Source organism: Daldinia loculata (assembly GCF_022478755.1).
Source record: "Daldinia loculata strain CBS 113971 unplaced genomic scaffold F4817scaffold_57, whole genome shotgun sequence".
Taxonomy (NCBI): Eukaryota; Fungi; Ascomycota; class Sordariomycetes; order Xylariales; family Hypoxylaceae; genus Daldinia; species Daldinia loculata.
In genome coordinates this window covers 122824-138691 of record NW_026054911.1, presented here as the reverse complement: position 1 = coordinate 138691, position 15868 = coordinate 122824, and the positions used below count along the sequence as shown (strand labels likewise).

The following is a 15868-nucleotide window of genomic DNA, read 5'->3' as shown; positions in this document are numbered from 1 at the left end:
GCACACCTTGCCGAGCCTCGCGTTGAGTTACTATGATTTTTCTTTTTTTTTCTTCAAGAGGAAACGACATGAAAAGCAGCATTCTGACGTTGTGAGATCCATATCAAGGAACAAGATTCATCTTCAAGAGGGATGGTGTACGACACGGGTGTTACGAAGGACGAGATGATTACTAAAAGGAATGTATAATAGTTGCTTCGAGCTTTTGCAAACCTGACGATGGACTTGCGGACCTGGCCCATTCATCTCGACGATTTGTCTGAGATCGACTTGTGTCTTTCCATCTTTGTTGCTCAGTTGTAATGGTACTTTTTTTTTGGTCCCCGCAAATCAAGCAAGGGTTGGCCCCTTATTTATATTAAATCCCGTACCATAAGTAGTACATTAATAATACGTAAAAGCTCGCCTCTTGTGTTACATAACCCCTATTCCTAGTACTGTGTAGCCACCCGTATTACTACTCTACGTAACCCAGCCAACTTTAGGCAGCAAATTGGTGAACTGCTCACTCATTCATTCAAACCCAGTCTGTCCTCAATAACAGTCACAATGTCCTTCCATTCCATCATAGCGCCATCTCCAACGTCCCCACACGCCAGTGTCTTCTGCTGTGGTCGTAGAACTTCGAACCAGCCGCCATCATCGTCGGTATCGGCGTTTTCAACCTGCTCTTCTACTGTGTGGCTCTCATCCGCGGTTGGTTCTTGCGCTGCTTTGTTGCTGTTACGATGTACTCCCCATTCCTCCTCCAGAACACGTAGCGATTTGGCCGTAACTGGGTGTCGCCACATAGCTGTGTTCATGGCACTGGGATGCTAAGTCAGTGATACGGTTCAGATGCGACTTATGATAAACATGAATAGACCCTTAATACCCGAATCTCTAACGAAAAGTGGTGGAATTACTTACGGCGCTACAATAATGTGCTTCTTCTGCCGCCTCCTTCTATTTCCGTCGAGAAGAGGTTGTTCGCCATTAGTAAGAACCAGATCGCTGTCTAGTTCGCCCCATGCGTCCCATGCGCGCACGACACTTGTCAGAATGCCATCAGCAAAGCCGCCTACGATCTTGGCCATGGTATTTGCGCTCAGGGGGGCGATGACGAGGAGGTCAGCCCCTTTTTACGAATTAGTCTACGTGATACGCTGCTATTAAGGGGTAACATTAAGTGCTAGGAGCAGAATGCTTACACCGCCGCAGTTCGATATGCAGAATCGCATCGCCGCGTTTCCAAGGCTCGCGCCACTCATCTGCGTCCACGTAGATGCCATCGACGCATGGCATAGAAAGTAGCGAGGATAGGGGAGGCTGCTCGTGGGACTGGCCTGCGAGGAAGCGTGATGCGGCTGGCGTTAGCAAAACGCGGATGCTGAGCTCCTTGCCACTATTCCGCTCCGAGTGCCGTTGTGCTAGCGCCTCGATGATTAGCGGTAGTTTAATGGTGGCGACGGATCCGGAAGCCGCAAGGAGCAGATGTGCTCTATTATCTCGTAGTGAGCCCGTTAGACTGGCGAGGGAATTCTTGCGGCGCCGCTCGTGGTGGGCGTCGTGTTGTGAGGAGATGGCTTGCAGCATAGCTTCTTTTTGCTCCCTCTGCTTATGTTTTCAAGTGGTATACTGTTTGGTGGATATGATGGTCTTGAATCAACTAAGTAACAGGTAGTTAAGTCTAGAGGCAATAGGTCAGGTCAAGTTCAATTTACAACAGGATCAAGTTTAACTAAATAGCATCAAAACGTCAAGATGATGGCAAGGTCCGAAGACGAGATCGGAGCTTCAAGGTCAGGTCTTTGTTAGGTAAGCAGATCACAGGCGAGGCCTCGCTTCATATCTAAGCTTCCCTTTGTAGTTGGTATAGAAATATGTTTCCTAGCTAGGGAGCTCCTTGCGGTTCACCCCAGATCTTGGATTGGACCAGCCCACTTGGCTGTACATACCGTCATACCACCGAGATACCGGTAACAAGATTTCGGATAAAGAAACTCGATGGGAACAAGAACATGAGCAAAACTTACGTTTCTCCAAGAACTGTGGCGGCTGCTTAGGAGTTGGGATTTGTCATATGATGTATTTGTGAAGTATCAATCGCATGACGGCAGACTGCGGGGTTTAATAAATTAGCACCCCTTCTGCGCTATTGTACAGGTACATAACCTCTTAAGCTGTTTAACTCAAAGCTTGACGAGGGGTAGGTGGGGCTTGCGATCAGAATATGATTGGGTCCCAGCACACAATATACCGGCCTCTTCCGTTTCTCAACGCTAACATTCGGCCCCACTACCTTATTTCATTCCTTACTTCGTCCCCCCTTTTCCGTGCCTGCTCCGTACCTACTCCGTGCCCACCCCGAATCCCCTCCACGTTTCCTTTATGTATGTTGCTCACATACGGTATGATAACAAACACTCTTTTTTGGTAGGGCTGCGTATCAGCTGACGTGCACGCATTGTTTGGGACCAAGGAATCCAGGGTGCGTTCTCGTCTTCCTCGTCTTCCATTGACTCTAGCATGCACTCCGAGTTAGACGCGTAATTGGTGTGCACCCAGGGCGCGTCTTCATCAGTCAAGGTATTCTTGCATCCTTTCTTCTTCGTGTCGTTGCTCGTACCACAGCCAGTAGGGTTGTTTGTGGACTCGTCGTCTGAGTGATCGCCCTTGAAGTAGTTCCAATCCGCACCCTTTCCCTCAATCATTCGGCTGATCATGTAGTCTTTGAGGTACTGAGGCATTTGCGCGTAGTACGGCTCAGGATCATCAACCGGATGCGTTCTGGTCCACTCATCGATAGCTGTTGCCAGCTTTCCCTGTCCTTTACTCTTATCGGCCTCGGAACGACCTAGGATCCCCGTGATTCGGTTGTAAAGGGTACGTGCACGAATCAGTTTCTTCATCAGATGGGGAAACCGACCGTCAGGTACGATTTCAGTCCAGTCGTGCTCTTTACGCGCTGATTCGAGAATGGCGTTGGTAGGGAAGCGGCTGTAGTCGATAGAAGCAAAATGAGTTTGCTGAAAGGTATTGGAAATAATGTTGGCGTCATTCATGATAGCGGCCAGTACGGCATCGACCTTGTCTTCTTCGAGGGTAGGCGCGGGTGCCTCGATGGCCCATTTGACTCGGACCCAGTCTTGCTTGGCTTTGAAGATCTTGTGGCCTTCTTTGAAGACGAATCCGTGATGGGGTAGAATATCTTCTAATTTGGTATCGTACCAGTTAGTGAGCGGCTCCCACGGGGCGAGCTGAATTCCTGGTTCCATATTGACTGTGCTTTGAGGTGTGAGGTGTGAGGTGTGAGGTAGGATTACTAGAGTCGTAATTGTGAGTGTCGGCGATGTGGCGGTTATTGTTGTGGGAAGGAAGTCGCCGATTTTATTTCGTCTGAAATTCAAAAGCTTTTGTAGAATTTTAAAGGTTACGAATATTTTTCCGGTGCACAGATACATGTTTAGAACAAGCACACATTATTAGGAAACTACGACGATGGTGGGCTCAAATTTCACAGTTACAGGGCTTTTCCTCCATAACAACTACAAACAGCGCACAGTCACTGTCTTTTGCAATGCTTTGGAAGTTAAAGAAAGCGCCCCTTGGTTTACCAAGCATCATAGTTCTCACTATTTCAACCTGAATCCTGAGGGCAAGTCTATATCTTATTTAGGTTATCTCTCTCTGGCTCCCTTAATCTTCAGGTGTCTCGTAGATACCGTTGTGGGGATAACTCGTAGTCAGAATTACTTGTAGCCCTAACAATCCGACCAAAAGTGCTAGTTCTACTCTTTATATGTCAGCTCGGGACTTACCACCTCATTTTCTCATTTTGCTAAATACTATCGGTACAACATATAATTATCAAGTGGCGCCAGAGATATATTGATCGAATCCAGGTCTCACTAAAACAAAGCAGCTTTTGAGGGATAGGTTGCCATCCACTTTACTCGACTGTGGAAGCGGATCCCATCGACTATTGTTTCATGATTATTTCCAATATTTTGGTGGATTAAAAAAAAGATCTTTTTCGTTTTTGCAGTTCCCAACTTTCGGAGACCATCGAGCACGTTGGGTACAAAACGTTATTAAATAAATGATGTCTCCTAACCTACGTATAGCTTATGATACCTGTTTTCCTATGCTAATATTACCGTCAGAGTTTTAAGTACAAGACATATGTACCGCAGCATTTACTGATGGATTGTATATCCCTATATAAAATACCGATCGGTACGAGTTTCAAAATTTCTAGATAATACCTAGAGGAAAGACCGTGGAGCATAGGTACAACCTACTATAAATTAAGTAGGAAAATAGTAGATTTCTTCGATTATGGACATGCAATAACTTACAAGAACTCATGTACCTAATAGTAATAACCTAATGCTACCCATTTATACCTTTGTACATTAAGAAATGTCTATTGCTTGATATGTGACATATTAACATATTGCATTGGTTAACCTAATTAAAGTTTATAACAATGAAATCATGTACTAGCTATTGCAGCAAATTTCTTTTTATTATTTGGAGAAGTAGGTAATTTTTATTATGAAACTTAAGAATATTAGACCGTTTATGTATAAACTTATTAATGCTTAGCGTTAGATAATTACTAGATATAATTGATTGAAGCTATAATAACTTGAGCTAACGAACTCATTTGCGGTAGGAACCGACACCGAGAATCGTTTGTGGTTCGCCTACAGTATATATAGCATTGAATTTTTAACCATTGATACTTTTTATTGACTTCGAGACTATCGTATTGTTTACTAATTGACTCTTGAATTCTAACTCTAACGGATTAGGCTTTTTATCTTGAACTTCGTAACGACGCTGAGGTGGTTCTCGTCTTTAGATAACATCGTGTGTATTAATGAGCGCTCATTTTATATAATGTAGAACCCCCATTACCATAGCACCATAATCTATTCCGATCATTAAGATACAGAAATCATCAATAAAAAGGACCAGGCAAAGTTACGTCAAGCTCCTCGACTTACGGAATGTTCAGAACTTGTAGATAAGCACGACGTGGAGTCCGAGGAGCGCAGATTTTAATTAACTCTTAATGTTGGAAAATATCTGGTATACTCATGTAATGACGAACCATTCGTACTAGACATAAATACGTGGCAGAAGTATGGAATAGTTTTATGCGGAAGGGTGATCGGAGTTGCTCAATTCTAGGCTACGATTGCTGTTCTCGCTAGCAATTGGCAGAAAGGTTGGGAGTAAATGCTAATGAGTGAAGCTCCTCAATCGTGCCAGCGAGAAAAAAGAACCAACAGTTTATTGCTCCTTATTTCGCAATTCGTCAACTACCAGCTTGCTAGGTTCCTAGTGCGGTTCGGAATCGTCTATCCTGACCTGGTTTTGAACTCGGCTATATTTAGCCTTTATGTACGCGATCAGAAATACGAAGTTTCTATTTTTTCTGTCGGCCTATTATTGACGGAGTAATCTCACAGCACTGCGCAAAGAGGGGTCTGAAATATATTGCTGGATGGCTAGTAAGGAATCGATCTGCAACGTACTTGCAAGGACTCACGCACATCGATTCCAGTGTTTTCTTATTATAAGTACAGTATAAAGTCCAAATATTAGCAGAAACCAGAAAGCATGATATTCAATTCCCAGTTTTGAACCATTAGATTCAGTCAACACATTAGCGCAAATCAAGACAACATAATGATATCGAAAACGATCCTCTATGGCCTGGTCCTTACCAGCAGCGCACCAGCAGCTCTGGGTCACTAGACCTACAGCCGACTGATTGTTAATGATGAAGTCGTTGGAGAGCCCTGGCAGTATATCCGCCAACATAACAACTCTAATGCGCCATTGACAAACGTGAACTCGACCGACTTCCGGTGTAACGTGGATGCCAAACCAGCCGAGACTTACACGGTGCGCGCCGGCGACGAGGTCGGTTTCGGGATCAACGAACACTTCGGCCACCCGGGAATCCAACAGGTGTATCTATCTAGAGCACCCGAAGGCGTTGCGGCCGCTGACTACGACGGGTCTGGGGCCTGGGCTAGGGTCTACTCGCTCACATCGTCGCCAACCAATTCCACCAATTCCTCTTCTACTAATGACGACGAGGTTCCCTCGTGGGCCACGCACAACATCGAAACTTTCCGGTTCGCGCTGCCGACTTCGACTCCGCCAGGCGAGTACCTCCTCCGAGCCGAGGGATTGGCCTTACACGCGGCGCATAAACGGGCGCAAGCCCAATTCTACGTGTCGTGCGCACAGATTAAAGTCGTTGCGGGGGAGGAAGATGTGACTAATCTGGGCGCGGACGTAAGGGAGGAGGATCTTGGTCCGCTAGTCAAAATTCCCGGGGTGTACAGGGGAGATGAGCCGGGGGTACTGATCCCGGTATTCTGGTCTTCCTTGACGAATTACACGGCTCCTGGACCGGCTCTGTGGCCGGAGGGCACGCAGGAACAGCATGTTGCTGAACAGATTTAGGGTTCGTTTCCTCTATTAGACGATATAAGGGTAGTTGAATTGTATGGATAAGTTCTTAAACTATACGAATGCGTGGGGGGATATTTAGAGTGGTTCAACTTACCGTAACGATACATGATAACTACCTTAGGTACCTATACTAAAAGAACCATTCAAAAATATGTAGGTATATACGAACATTATACACAATGCTATGGTTTTTATTTGAACATCTTCTTTACGTTGTATAATATTTAAGGTAACTACCAGTATAATAAGATATGAGGAGAGTATAAGGTCCCATTTATTGGCTATACTTTTAGTCCCGAAGTAGACAAGTTTCCTGGGCGCCGTTACTTCGGACGGCTCCGAAATTCGGGGTCCCGACTACGCTATAGCAAGACTATTAGGTATTATTTGCCGAGGCAGGCTTAAGCCCGCGGATACTTGAGGCAATCGCATACAAACGTCATTTGAACTCTCGTCTTCCCAAGAGGTTGAACTCTAAAACTATAATCTCGTCTTATTTCACTATTCGTTATCGTTTCAACTGTACTTGAATGTGTTTATACCCCGCTATTATAGGAGACTGACTGACTCAACACTGGAGAAATTGCTGTATCAAGGTGGACGAAGCCATTAACTATCTCTCGGTAGCTCAAAATGCCTCTCGCTACGCCGTCGCTGTTCCCTCCGGAATCACATGTCTTTTCTAAGTTCCCAAGCCGGCGAAGTGTAGTCCACAGTACGAAAGGTATCGTATCCTGCACACAACCCCTCGCGGCAAAATGTGGTATCGATGTATTGGAAGCTGGGGGTAACTGTGCTGTACGTTTTTATTAACAGAATCTTGGTGTGGATTGGATGCTCACATCTTCATCAGGACGCAGCTGTGGCCGTCGGTAAGATCTAAACAACCATATGGTAAAGTGTAAATGACTAATAGGATCACGTAGCTGCCGGGCTCAACATGACGGAGCCATGTTCCACAGGAATAGGCGGCGACATGTTCTGTCTCTTTTATGACGCCAAGACGAAGAAAGTTTCCGCATTGAACGGCTCTGGCCGCTCAGGCAACAAGTGCACGCTGGAGACGATTCGCAGGTCGCTGGGCATCAAAGACGGTGAATATGGTAAGATCCCGATGAGCAGCGTGCATGCCGTCTCCGTGCCCGGCGCCGCGGCCGGGTGGTACGACACAGTCCAGCGCTTTGGCAGCGGGAAGCTGTCCTTAGAGCAGGTCCTGGCACCAGCTATCGAACTTGGAGAAAAAGGCTTCCCCGTCTCAGAAGGAGTCGCGTACTTTGTAAGTACCTAAGTTGTATATCTTCTAAGCCTACTCTAGGGACAAGTCAGACTGAAACTCAAAAACTTTCGACCAGTGGGATAGATCAGAAGCGCAAATAAGGGGAGCATCTCCAAATGGTGGTGAAATTCTTAAGAAAGATCCCGGCGCGGAGAATGGCGTGCGTGCTCCTCGGGCAGGGGAAATCATGAAGAATCCGAATTTGGCTCAGACGTTCCGGGCCTTAGCTACGGAAGGTAAGAAGGGATTCTACGCCGGCCGTGTAGCGTCGGAACTTGTCAAAGTAGTGCAAGATCTCGGTGGATATCTTGAACTTGAAGACCTAACTCACCATCTCGAAACTGGTAGTGAGCCTGTTGAACCCATCTCGCTCAAGTTTCGGGGACAAAATGTTCGTGAGTTTCTTAAAGACAAGGTTATCGGCGGAGGTGAGGGACAGGATGTTGGTCTGGAGCTGTGGGAACACCCGCCTAATGGACAAGGCATCGTGGCCCTGATGGCGTTAGGTATTATTCAGGAGCTTGAAGCCGCGGGTAAGATTCCGACATGGAGTCCCGCAGACTTCAATACAGCGCCGTATCTGCATCCTATCATCGAAGCACTACGCATCGCCTTCGCCGACGCAAGCTGGTTCGTTACCGATCCTAACGTCACCAAGGTACCTACACCCGGACTGATCTCACAGCCGTACCTCGCGGAACGCGCCGCGTTATTTAACCCGGACAAGGCATCCCAGGTAGTAGACCACGGGTCGCCAGCGTTGCAGAGTAGCGACACGGTATACTTCGCAGTATCCGATGCTGAAGGAAACGCCATCTCGTTCATCAACAGCAACTACGGTGGATTCGGGACGTGCATCGTGCCCAAGGGATGCGGGTTTACGTTGCAGAACCGAGCGGCCAACTTCTCGCTTGACGCAGCACACCCGAACGTTCTAGAGCCGCGCAAGCGCCCGTACCATACCATCATCCCGGCTGCGGTGACTAACCTGCACGACGGCAGCCTGCATAGCGTATTTGGCGTTATGGGCGGGTTCATGCAGCCTCAAGGGCACGTGCAAGTGCTACTAGGACAAATCGTCGGTCATCTCAGTCCACAACAAGCGCTCGACGCGCCGCGCGTGTGCATCGGTTCTGGCATGAGTCAAGGTGGTAAGGCAGACCTCACTGTATTCGTGGAGGAGGGTATGCCTTCGGAGACGGTGGAGGGTCTGCGGAAGCTAGGACACCAGGTTGAAGTTGTGACGGATGTGGAGAGGGCGCAGTTTGGCCGCGGTCAGATCATCCGTTGGAGCATTGACCCCATTGAGAATGTGGGAGTGTGGTCCGCGGGCAGCGATCCGCGGGGAGATGGCGGGGCGTATCCTTTATGAGAGCGTGTATGGTTGAATTATACATACCACCAAGCTTTATGTTTAGCTTATGAAGAGAATGGGATATTGTCTCAAGAGTATTGTCTCAAGAGTATTGATCATGCTAGATGTCTTAGAATGACTGTCAGGGTGCTTATATTTGTGTTACGAGATGCTACTAACACCTTGCTTTGTGCTGTTACTCGCCGAAGTGATTGTATTTATTATATCATCTCGAAATCTCGTGGATATACGTCGTCAATTGGTCATACGATATCGTATTGGATAGCCCTAGCTCGACCAAGTCTTCCCGCATTAAATACATACTGACGTCTATATATGCATAACTAACCAAATCGTACAAACGTCGTCTAGCTTCTATTTTGGAGCAGAATCATTGCTACTCGCATACTGCGCTCTTTTTTACTTGCTCTATTCCTTGGACTCGGATGTGCCGTCGAGGGGGGCTAGGACGCCCTTCTCCTCGAGCATCTTGGCTAGCGAACCATCCTGGTGCATTGATATGAGGATATCGCATCCACCGACGAATTCCTTGTCGATGTAAAGCTGCGGGATCGTGGGCCAGTCTGAGAATTCCTTGATACCTATTCGAGTAGAGTAATGTATTAGCCAGACTTATCTTTATTTCTATACCTCACCCCACAATGCGATGTTAGACCGGAGGTAGTGAAGAAGAGGACTCATACCTGATCTTAGCTCTGGGTCCTCTAGTACGTTGAACGCGGCGAACTTGTTGGGGTCAACGCCCTGTAGACCGAGGATCTGGATGCTAGCGCGCGAGAAACCGCACTGCGGCGTTTCGGGAGTACCCTTCATAAACAACACAACGGGAGCTGAGGAAACGGCCTTCTCGATCGCTTGCCGCGTGTGGTCGGAGAGCAATCGCTGCTGGAAGGTTGTGAGGAAGGGTGTTGGCCGACTGCAAATCACCGGCCGGGCGATGGGTCGGGCGGCTTGCCGCAGGGTCTGTCGCCACGAAGGAAGTTTTAGTTAATGTCTGTCATTGCTACTGCGGGGAGCGTAGAAGAAGAAGAAGACATACTGCTGAGAATAATGTGCGTGAGAACATCGTGATATGCCGCTCGCGATAGTATCCTAGTCTCGAGCTGGGTGGGTATCTGATATCAGATAATACCTTCTTGTGACTTTTGCGGTTGAAAAGTTGAGATGATCAATCCGTCAATCGGGATGATGTAAACGGCTGGTGCCGGGGCTAAAGAGCCTTGCAGGGTAGCTCATGCTACAGTGTTATTTGACCAATCATAGCTCGGCTATCAATGGATTACAAATGTGGTACTCGAGTACTTTGTACAACTTCGAATATACAATGCATTATGTAATTGCTCAATATGTAACGAGTTGCCGTTGGGAGTTTTCAGGGTCTTACGAATGTATGCATTTCGGGTAATGCAATTGCTTTTATTGGCTAATTCTATCGGAATAGGCTCGTATATTACTACGAATACATATAGTAAAGAATATGAGATCGTCATGAAAGAGGAGAAGTGATTGGGTTCTGAATGGTTACGTCTCAGTTGACACTGAATATTGCCTGACAACATTAGCTGCAGAACTGCTGGTCTTGTGTCGACGTGCAGACCTATGGATGTCTATTAGTAGTAGTACGTGTATATAGCTACCTCCTAAGGTACGCATCAAGGTTTAGCAACGATGTCGAAAACAACTACGTGCCCAAGGACTAATAGAAGAATCTTAGATCCAACTGTCATAAGACTAACTATCATGACAAGTATAAACGGCCTAGGTTAGACCTGATGCTAAAACAAAGAGTTTAAAAGATCTATATTGACGACCATCTCGATGCGAAACTAGACTATTGTCCTAAGTCGGATCGTCATCAACTCTGTCAAGAAGAGGTAGTTGAAAGAGGACAAGCCACGGAACGAACCAATCGAGAGATGCATGTAAAAGTATAATCAAGGGACCAAATATTCCAAATGCTGATTGGCTGATAGGAGGTAGATTAGGCATTGCCACCCATGGAACTAAGCTTTCCCCGCATTGTAGCGAGATCTAACCAATCAAATGTCTGATTAATGGTTCTTCTCGGCAAGTCGGACCCAATTTAGTTGTACTATGTAGATTAAAAACTGACTTTTGCAGCATCGGAGCTCGGGCGGATTGGTCGGTGTCGAATGTTCTTGTCTCCGTTACCCGTTGTTTCATTCCATGAGCCCTCGTTCGATGAGCATCCATTTAGTCTCCATCCTCCATTAGCAATCGCACACACATCACATCACCTCGCATCACCACCTCTTCCCCTCCTCTATATTCTTCCCCTTTCCCCCCTTTTTATTTTGCTCTTTAGGTCAGCACTCCTTGACAATTAATTTGTTGCTGATCATTGTCTAACACTTTATTAGTCTAGCCGAGATTTAAGAGCATTATCACCTACGAAAGCCCGGGGAATAGGGAAAGAAAAAGAAAAGGAAGAAAATTTAGTTCGGTTTCGAGGCAACCGCATCGGAACCTTTCACGAGCTACACTCATGTCGATATAGACATCTGCATCCTAGGGACGTCTGATATTTCACCTTGACGAGACCCGAAATACCTATTATTTGAGGCTTTTCTCTTCGCCTTTACACCTAGTTTCAAACAACCGAGGCATATAAGTTAAGATGGTTCTCACGCACACGACCAATCATACCTATTCACACCCATTCCCGACCGTGACTTTAGCCTTCTTCCTCCGTTATTACTCGCCGCGTCTCAATCCCTTCTCCAGCCATGTCCTTTCCACAGACACCATCTCGTCGCATGTCGACTCGGAAACGGGTCGCCTGCACACGACTCGCATCCACATGAAGAAGACACGCTTGCCCTCCGCCGTAGTAAAGCTACTTCCTAACAGCATTACTGGTGGAGGTGGCGACAAGTCGAGCTATGTCCTCGAGACTAGTGTTGTGGACATTAAAGAGGGGTGGATGAAGACGGAGAGTCGGAATCTAAACTACACGGGTGTGCTGAGTGTAGTCGAGGAGCAACATTATTCAACCACCCCTCCCGACCAAGCTACGTCATCCTCGTTCTCCGGTTCTGGAAGCGTAGGAAGCTCTCGTACTCCTACGGCTCACCGACCCCTGGCGCCCAACACCTTTGTTACGACTACGTTCTCCTACAGATCTACATTGGGCGGAAAGAAGCACGAAAAGGCTGTGATAGAATCTATAGATGGAAATGACGAGCCTAGCACACGACGGTTTGGTGACTGGATTTCGGGATGGGGTGCCAAGCGGATCCAGAGCAGCATCGAATCCATCGCTTCGAACAAGACAGACGACCAGATACTCAAATCGCGCGACGGGATGCGCATCGTCTTGGAGCGGCTGCGGAGCAATGGCGTTGTTGCCGTACTCAGGGAGCTCAGGCGGCGAGAGGGAAACGTCTTTGAGCAGTGAACATGGATCCGGATTCTTTTTCCTTGGTTCAGGACTATACCCGTGTTATAACACAACTTGTATATCCATCTCTGGTGTTTCAAATTAGCCTGGCGTTTGGGGAATTAGCTGGAGGCAGCAAAAGCGATGGGAGGCTCGTTACGTCTTTTATGAATGACCACGGCACGAATCGGAATATCGAAATATTATGGGGAGGGGAGAAAGGAGGGGGAGGGGGCGGGGTTGGTAGGCTGGCTTGGAGGTTTGAAGTGCTTACGATACTATCCGCTCGTTGGGTAGGACATGGTGTAGTTCGTTGTTCTACTCCCCTCATGTATTAAAAATCACTTGCGAGTATTTTACTATTCATGAATTTCTCAGTTTAGGGAATCTTGAGTCATATTGATGGCTTCTAATTTCATGAATGAACAAAAAAATAAAAAATCATTTTATAATCTTGGCAAACCTTCATAGTTTATAACTAGCAGATCATAAATTCGTCATCGCAACCATAGCTACGGCACCAGCGGCCATTAGCACCGCACTGAAGCCCTCCCCGATCCTCCCCGCATCAGAGCTCTTCGCCTCAGCACTTGTCGCCACGTTACCCGTTCCCTGCTCTGCCGCGCCCGTGCTGAACGTTCCAGGTCCCGTACCGTTTCCCAGCGCGTCTGCAGGGGGCTGTGGGTAGTTGGGCTCGATGGTAAACGGCTGGACAGAGCTCAGGCTATCGACACGGCCGAGCAGGAACTCGATATGGCGGAATGCGGCACTGGGCGCGTACTGCGGGATCATGTGGCCCGATAAGTCGACGCTCACGTAGGTGAGTCCTCGTTCCGTGTGTGCTGTTCCTAGTACGCCTGCCGCGGCGATGCTGCCTAGCTTTGTCTGGTCGGTTTCCCCCTCGATCTGGTCTGCCGTGCTGAGGGTGTGGAACGGCACGAAGAACGGCTCGATGGGAGGGGATTGGAAGCCAAGTTGCCCGCCCCACGTTGTGTTTTGGATCGTGAGTAGAGTGCCGTTTGGTAGTAAGATCATGTCGAGAGATCCGTGTCCGATGATGACGTTCTTCGTGGCGTCGATTACGTGCGGGAGGACTTTCCACGAAGACGGGTCTGATCGGTCGCCGCCTACGAAGACATCGCCGTCGGCGCACTCGGCCCATTTCGTGTCGGGGTCCGCGTGGATCGCCTTCTTCACGTCGTCCCGGTCGAAGTAGATTTCACCGCCCTCGGGGAGGTATCCGATCGTGCCGGGGAAGCCGAGCACGTCCCACAGTAAGGGACATGTGATGGCGACCTGGTATACGTCGAAGCAAGGGTTGATGCTGAGTGCTTCTTCTAGAATGACTTCCCACAGGTTCTGGCACTCGCGACTGACGCTCTGGGTGTAGCCCTTGGGCTGAGGGCCTGATGGGGGGTATGTTAGGTACTTGGCGTTGTAGTCGGCGAAACCGCAAGAGTCGTGTAGTTCGTGGATGTGAGCGTTGAAGGAGTTGTTGAAGGTGAACAGGTTGTGGTGGTAGTCGACGAAGGGGACTGTGGTGGCGGAGTCTTGGACGACGTCGTCGCCGAGGACGGGGTCGTATACGATTAGACCTGACACGTTGTAGTAGGCAGTGTCGTTCTTGTCTAACATGGCAGATGCGATGTATGGGCAGTACGCGCCGGCGTAGGATTCACCCGCAATGTACACCTTGTAGCCTTGCAGCGAGAAGGTGTCGATGAAGTTCTTCCAGAAGCCGAGGAACTGGGCGGCTACATCCTCCTCTCCGCGGGCCGTCACCTTGCCGCGCGAGAAACCCGTGCCGATGGGCTGTTCCACCCATACCACGTTTGTTAGCCGGTTCCAGGCCCACGGGTTAGGGATCGGCTTCAGGGTGCCGGGTTGCCAGATGAACGGGCCGTTTTCCTGGAGGAGACCCTCGAAAGAGGAGCAGCCAGGCTATAATAACAAACGACGGTTAGCTACATAGAACTATATATTGCTCTACAACCGAGAGCTAGAAGTGGTAGTGACTTACACCACCGTTAAGCCATAGCAGGATCTCCTTCTGGGTCGTGTTCGTCGGGGCGGACGAGGGGAAGAACCAGAAGAAGAGCTCATCGGTGTCGTCAGGGTTATCGGTGATGGGTAGATACCCAGCATATGACTCGCCAACGTCGAAGTCGACATCAGGGATACCGGTACCGTTGACGGCGAATTCTACCGTCGGGGTGATTAGCCAGATACTCTTGAACACATCACATGGTTTCACGACGTCTCATAGCCATGTGGAACACGGAGGAGGGAGTCATACTCGTGGTATTCGCATTGGCGAACTTGGGCGGCGGCAACTGTCGCGTGGCTAAGAAACGCGTAGCGAAGTTATCGTGCTCCGAGATCGTCGACTTGGGTCTCGCATCCTTCTTGCCCACGTGCTGCAAGCTCCGGCGCGCGTCCGTCACGGCGACGGCGGATAGCAGAAGCCCAGACGCAAGCTTAGGCCAATGCATGGCTACCTATATCGTACCTAGCTTATACAGAATACAGATATGTATATGTATCTTGACGACCCCGATTCAAAAAGGCCAACGCTGAACTACTTCGAGCAAGCGTTCCCAAAAAACGAGAAACCTGTGGCTACGCCGAGACTCTGGGCGATGCAGCTTGGGAGAAATTTGGGAATGTAAGATAAATGAGATCGAGGAATTCCCAATGGTGGCTGGCGGTGGCAGGGTGAATCAACAACTTGCCGGGATTACGGCAACGGTCTATTCGTATTCTGCCTGCTTAGTTGCCAAGATAGGGAGTTCACGCAACCAGAGCCCTGCCATGACCCAATGTCCCATCGGTGCTACGTGGGCTTGCGCCGTCTGTATGTAACTACCTCTGTACGGATTACATACATACCTTACACACCCATGTCTATACCCCATAGATACCTACGTAAGGCAAAGAGTACCAAAGTGGTTCAAGAAAGCAGGACCTTAGGTGAGGGGAAATGAACGGTTCCTGGCTGTGCCGCGCGAGAGCTGGGGGAGCTGAAGATCAAACGCTGAGATAGGGAATGTCTAACGGTGGTCTTATTCGTCCATTCGTAGGACAATCCTGCGGGGACAACAAGGAAATGCTCAGTAGAACTGAAGTGAAGTATCAATCAGAGAACATATTGTGCCTGGATAGGTAAAATAAAAGACGTAATTCTTCAACGAGACAGCTTCTCCAAATCCTACGCCAAACTTGATATTTATTCATACGTTAGGTACCTAACTAACATTACATGTATGTAATTATATTATATTATCCCTCTCAGCCCACTACGTCGACCTACAGCTGTCTTATCTGTGGGTACGGGAAT

The 15868-nt window shown here is 48.3% G+C and overlaps 7 protein-coding genes across 7 annotated transcripts; 3 read left to right on the top strand and 4 right to left on the bottom strand.

The window, feature by feature from the left end:
- Window positions 1-295: 295 nt before the first annotated feature.
- On the bottom strand, window positions 296-1722 carry F4817DRAFT_231813 (flavoprotein). Its single transcript, XM_049298931.1, has 3 exons — window positions 1191-1722; window positions 910-1117; window positions 296-807 (listed from the first exon to the last, which is right to left on the bottom strand). Exons 1-3 carry the CDS (start codon window positions 1573-1575, stop codon window positions 510-512), a joined length of 891 nt encoding a protein of 296 aa, XP_049155728.1. The 5' UTR covers window positions 1576-1722; the 3' UTR covers window positions 296-509.
- A 659-nt stretch (window positions 1723-2381) lies between these two features.
- On the bottom strand, window positions 2382-3257 carry F4817DRAFT_319273 (uncharacterized protein; the record flags this gene model as incomplete). The annotated part of the gene is made up of 1 exon (XM_049301038.1): window positions 2382-3257. The coding sequence occupies one exon, from the start codon at window positions 3255-3257 to the stop codon at window positions 2382-2384; it is 876 nt and encodes a 291-aa protein (XP_049155727.1).
- A 2425-nt stretch (window positions 3258-5682) lies between these two features.
- F4817DRAFT_361114 (glycoside hydrolase family 61 protein) lies at window positions 5683-6471 on the top strand (the record flags this gene model as incomplete). The annotated part of the gene is made up of 2 exons (XM_049306361.1): window positions 5683-5743; window positions 5888-6471. 2 exons carry the CDS (start codon window positions 5683-5685, stop codon window positions 6469-6471), a joined length of 645 nt encoding a protein of 214 aa, XP_049155726.1.
- Window positions 6472-6719: 248 nt separating this feature from the next.
- F4817DRAFT_348131 (gamma-glutamyltranspeptidase) lies at window positions 6720-9291 on the top strand. Its single transcript, XM_049304650.1, has 4 exons — window positions 6720-7278; window positions 7334-7352; window positions 7407-7756; window positions 7833-9291. The coding sequence occupies exons 1-4, from the start codon at window positions 7114-7116 to the stop codon at window positions 9126-9128; spliced, it is 1830 nt and encodes a 609-aa protein (XP_049155725.1). The 5' UTR covers window positions 6720-7113; the 3' UTR covers window positions 9129-9291.
- F4817DRAFT_348128 (glutaredoxin) lies at window positions 9275-10313 on the bottom strand. The gene is made up of 3 exons (XM_049304649.1): window positions 10171-10313; window positions 9815-10094; window positions 9275-9712 (listed from the first exon to the last, which is right to left on the bottom strand). Exons 1-3 carry the CDS (start codon window positions 10195-10197, stop codon window positions 9540-9542), a joined length of 480 nt encoding a protein of 159 aa, XP_049155724.1. The 5' UTR covers window positions 10198-10313; the 3' UTR covers window positions 9275-9539.
- A 972-nt stretch (window positions 10314-11285) lies between these two features.
- On the top strand, window positions 11286-12915 carry F4817DRAFT_348125 (PRELI-like family-domain-containing protein). The gene is made up of 2 exons (XM_049304648.1): window positions 11286-11457; window positions 11513-12915. The coding sequence occupies exon 2, from the start codon at window positions 11770-11772 to the stop codon at window positions 12547-12549; it is 780 nt and encodes a 259-aa protein (XP_049155723.1). The 5' UTR covers window positions 11286-11457; window positions 11513-11769; the 3' UTR covers window positions 12550-12915.
- Window positions 12916-15744, bottom strand: F4817DRAFT_348123 (alpha/beta-hydrolase). The gene is made up of 3 exons (XM_049304647.1): window positions 14828-15744; window positions 14552-14733; window positions 12916-14472 (listed from the first exon to the last, which is right to left on the bottom strand). The coding sequence occupies exons 1-3, from the start codon at window positions 15021-15023 to the stop codon at window positions 13018-13020; spliced, it is 1833 nt and encodes a 610-aa protein (XP_049155722.1). The 5' UTR covers window positions 15024-15744; the 3' UTR covers window positions 12916-13017.
- Between the last annotated feature and the right edge of the window lie 124 nt (window positions 15745-15868).

Excerpts from the sequence above, each read along its gene's own strand:
- F4817DRAFT_348128 (XM_049304649.1), bottom strand. The coding sequence starts at position 10,197 with ATGTTCTCACGCACATTATTCTCAGCA. Across the intron at positions 10,095-10,170 it reads CACGCACATTATTCTCAGCA|ACCCTGCGGCAAGCCGCCCG; the intron begins GTATGTCTTCTT and ends TCGTGGCGACAG. Across the intron at positions 9,713-9,814 it reads GGACCCAGAGCTAAGATCAG|GTATCAAGGAATTCTCAGAC; the intron begins GTATGAGTCCTC and ends CTACTCGAATAG.
- F4817DRAFT_348123 (XM_049304647.1), bottom strand. The coding sequence starts at position 15,023 with ATGCATTGGCCTAAGCTTGCGTCTGGGCTTCTGCTATCCGCCGTCGCC. Across the intron at positions 14,734-14,827 it reads CGCCAATGCGAATACCACGA|AATTCGCCGTCAACGGTACC; the intron begins GTATGACTCCCT and ends CCCCGACGGTAG. Across the intron at positions 14,473-14,551 it reads TGCTATGGCTTAACGGTGGT|CCTGGCTGCTCCTCTTTCGA; the intron begins GTAAGTCACTAC and ends TTGTTATTATAG.
- F4817DRAFT_348131 (XM_049304650.1), top strand. The coding sequence starts at position 7,114 with ATGCCTCTCGCTACGCCGTCGCTGTTCCCTCCGGAATCACATGTCTTT. Across the intron at positions 7,757-7,832 it reads CAGAAGGAGTCGCGTACTTT|TGGGATAGATCAGAAGCGCA; the intron begins GTAAGTACCTAA and ends ACTTTCGACCAG.
- F4817DRAFT_348125 (XM_049304648.1), top strand. The coding sequence starts at position 11,770 with ATGGTTCTCACGCACACGACCAATCATACCTATTCACACCCATTCCCG.
- F4817DRAFT_231813 (XM_049298931.1), bottom strand. The coding sequence starts at position 1,575 with ATGCTGCAAGCCATCTCCTCACAACACGACGCCCACCACGAGCGGCGC. Across the intron at positions 1,118-1,190 it reads GCATATCGAACTGCGGCGGT|GGGCTGACCTCCTCGTCATC; the intron begins GTAAGCATTCTG and ends ATTCGTAAAAAG. Across the intron at positions 808-909 it reads AAGCACATTATTGTAGCGCC|TGCCATGAACACAGCTATGT; the intron begins GTAAGTAATTCC and ends TTAGCATCCCAG.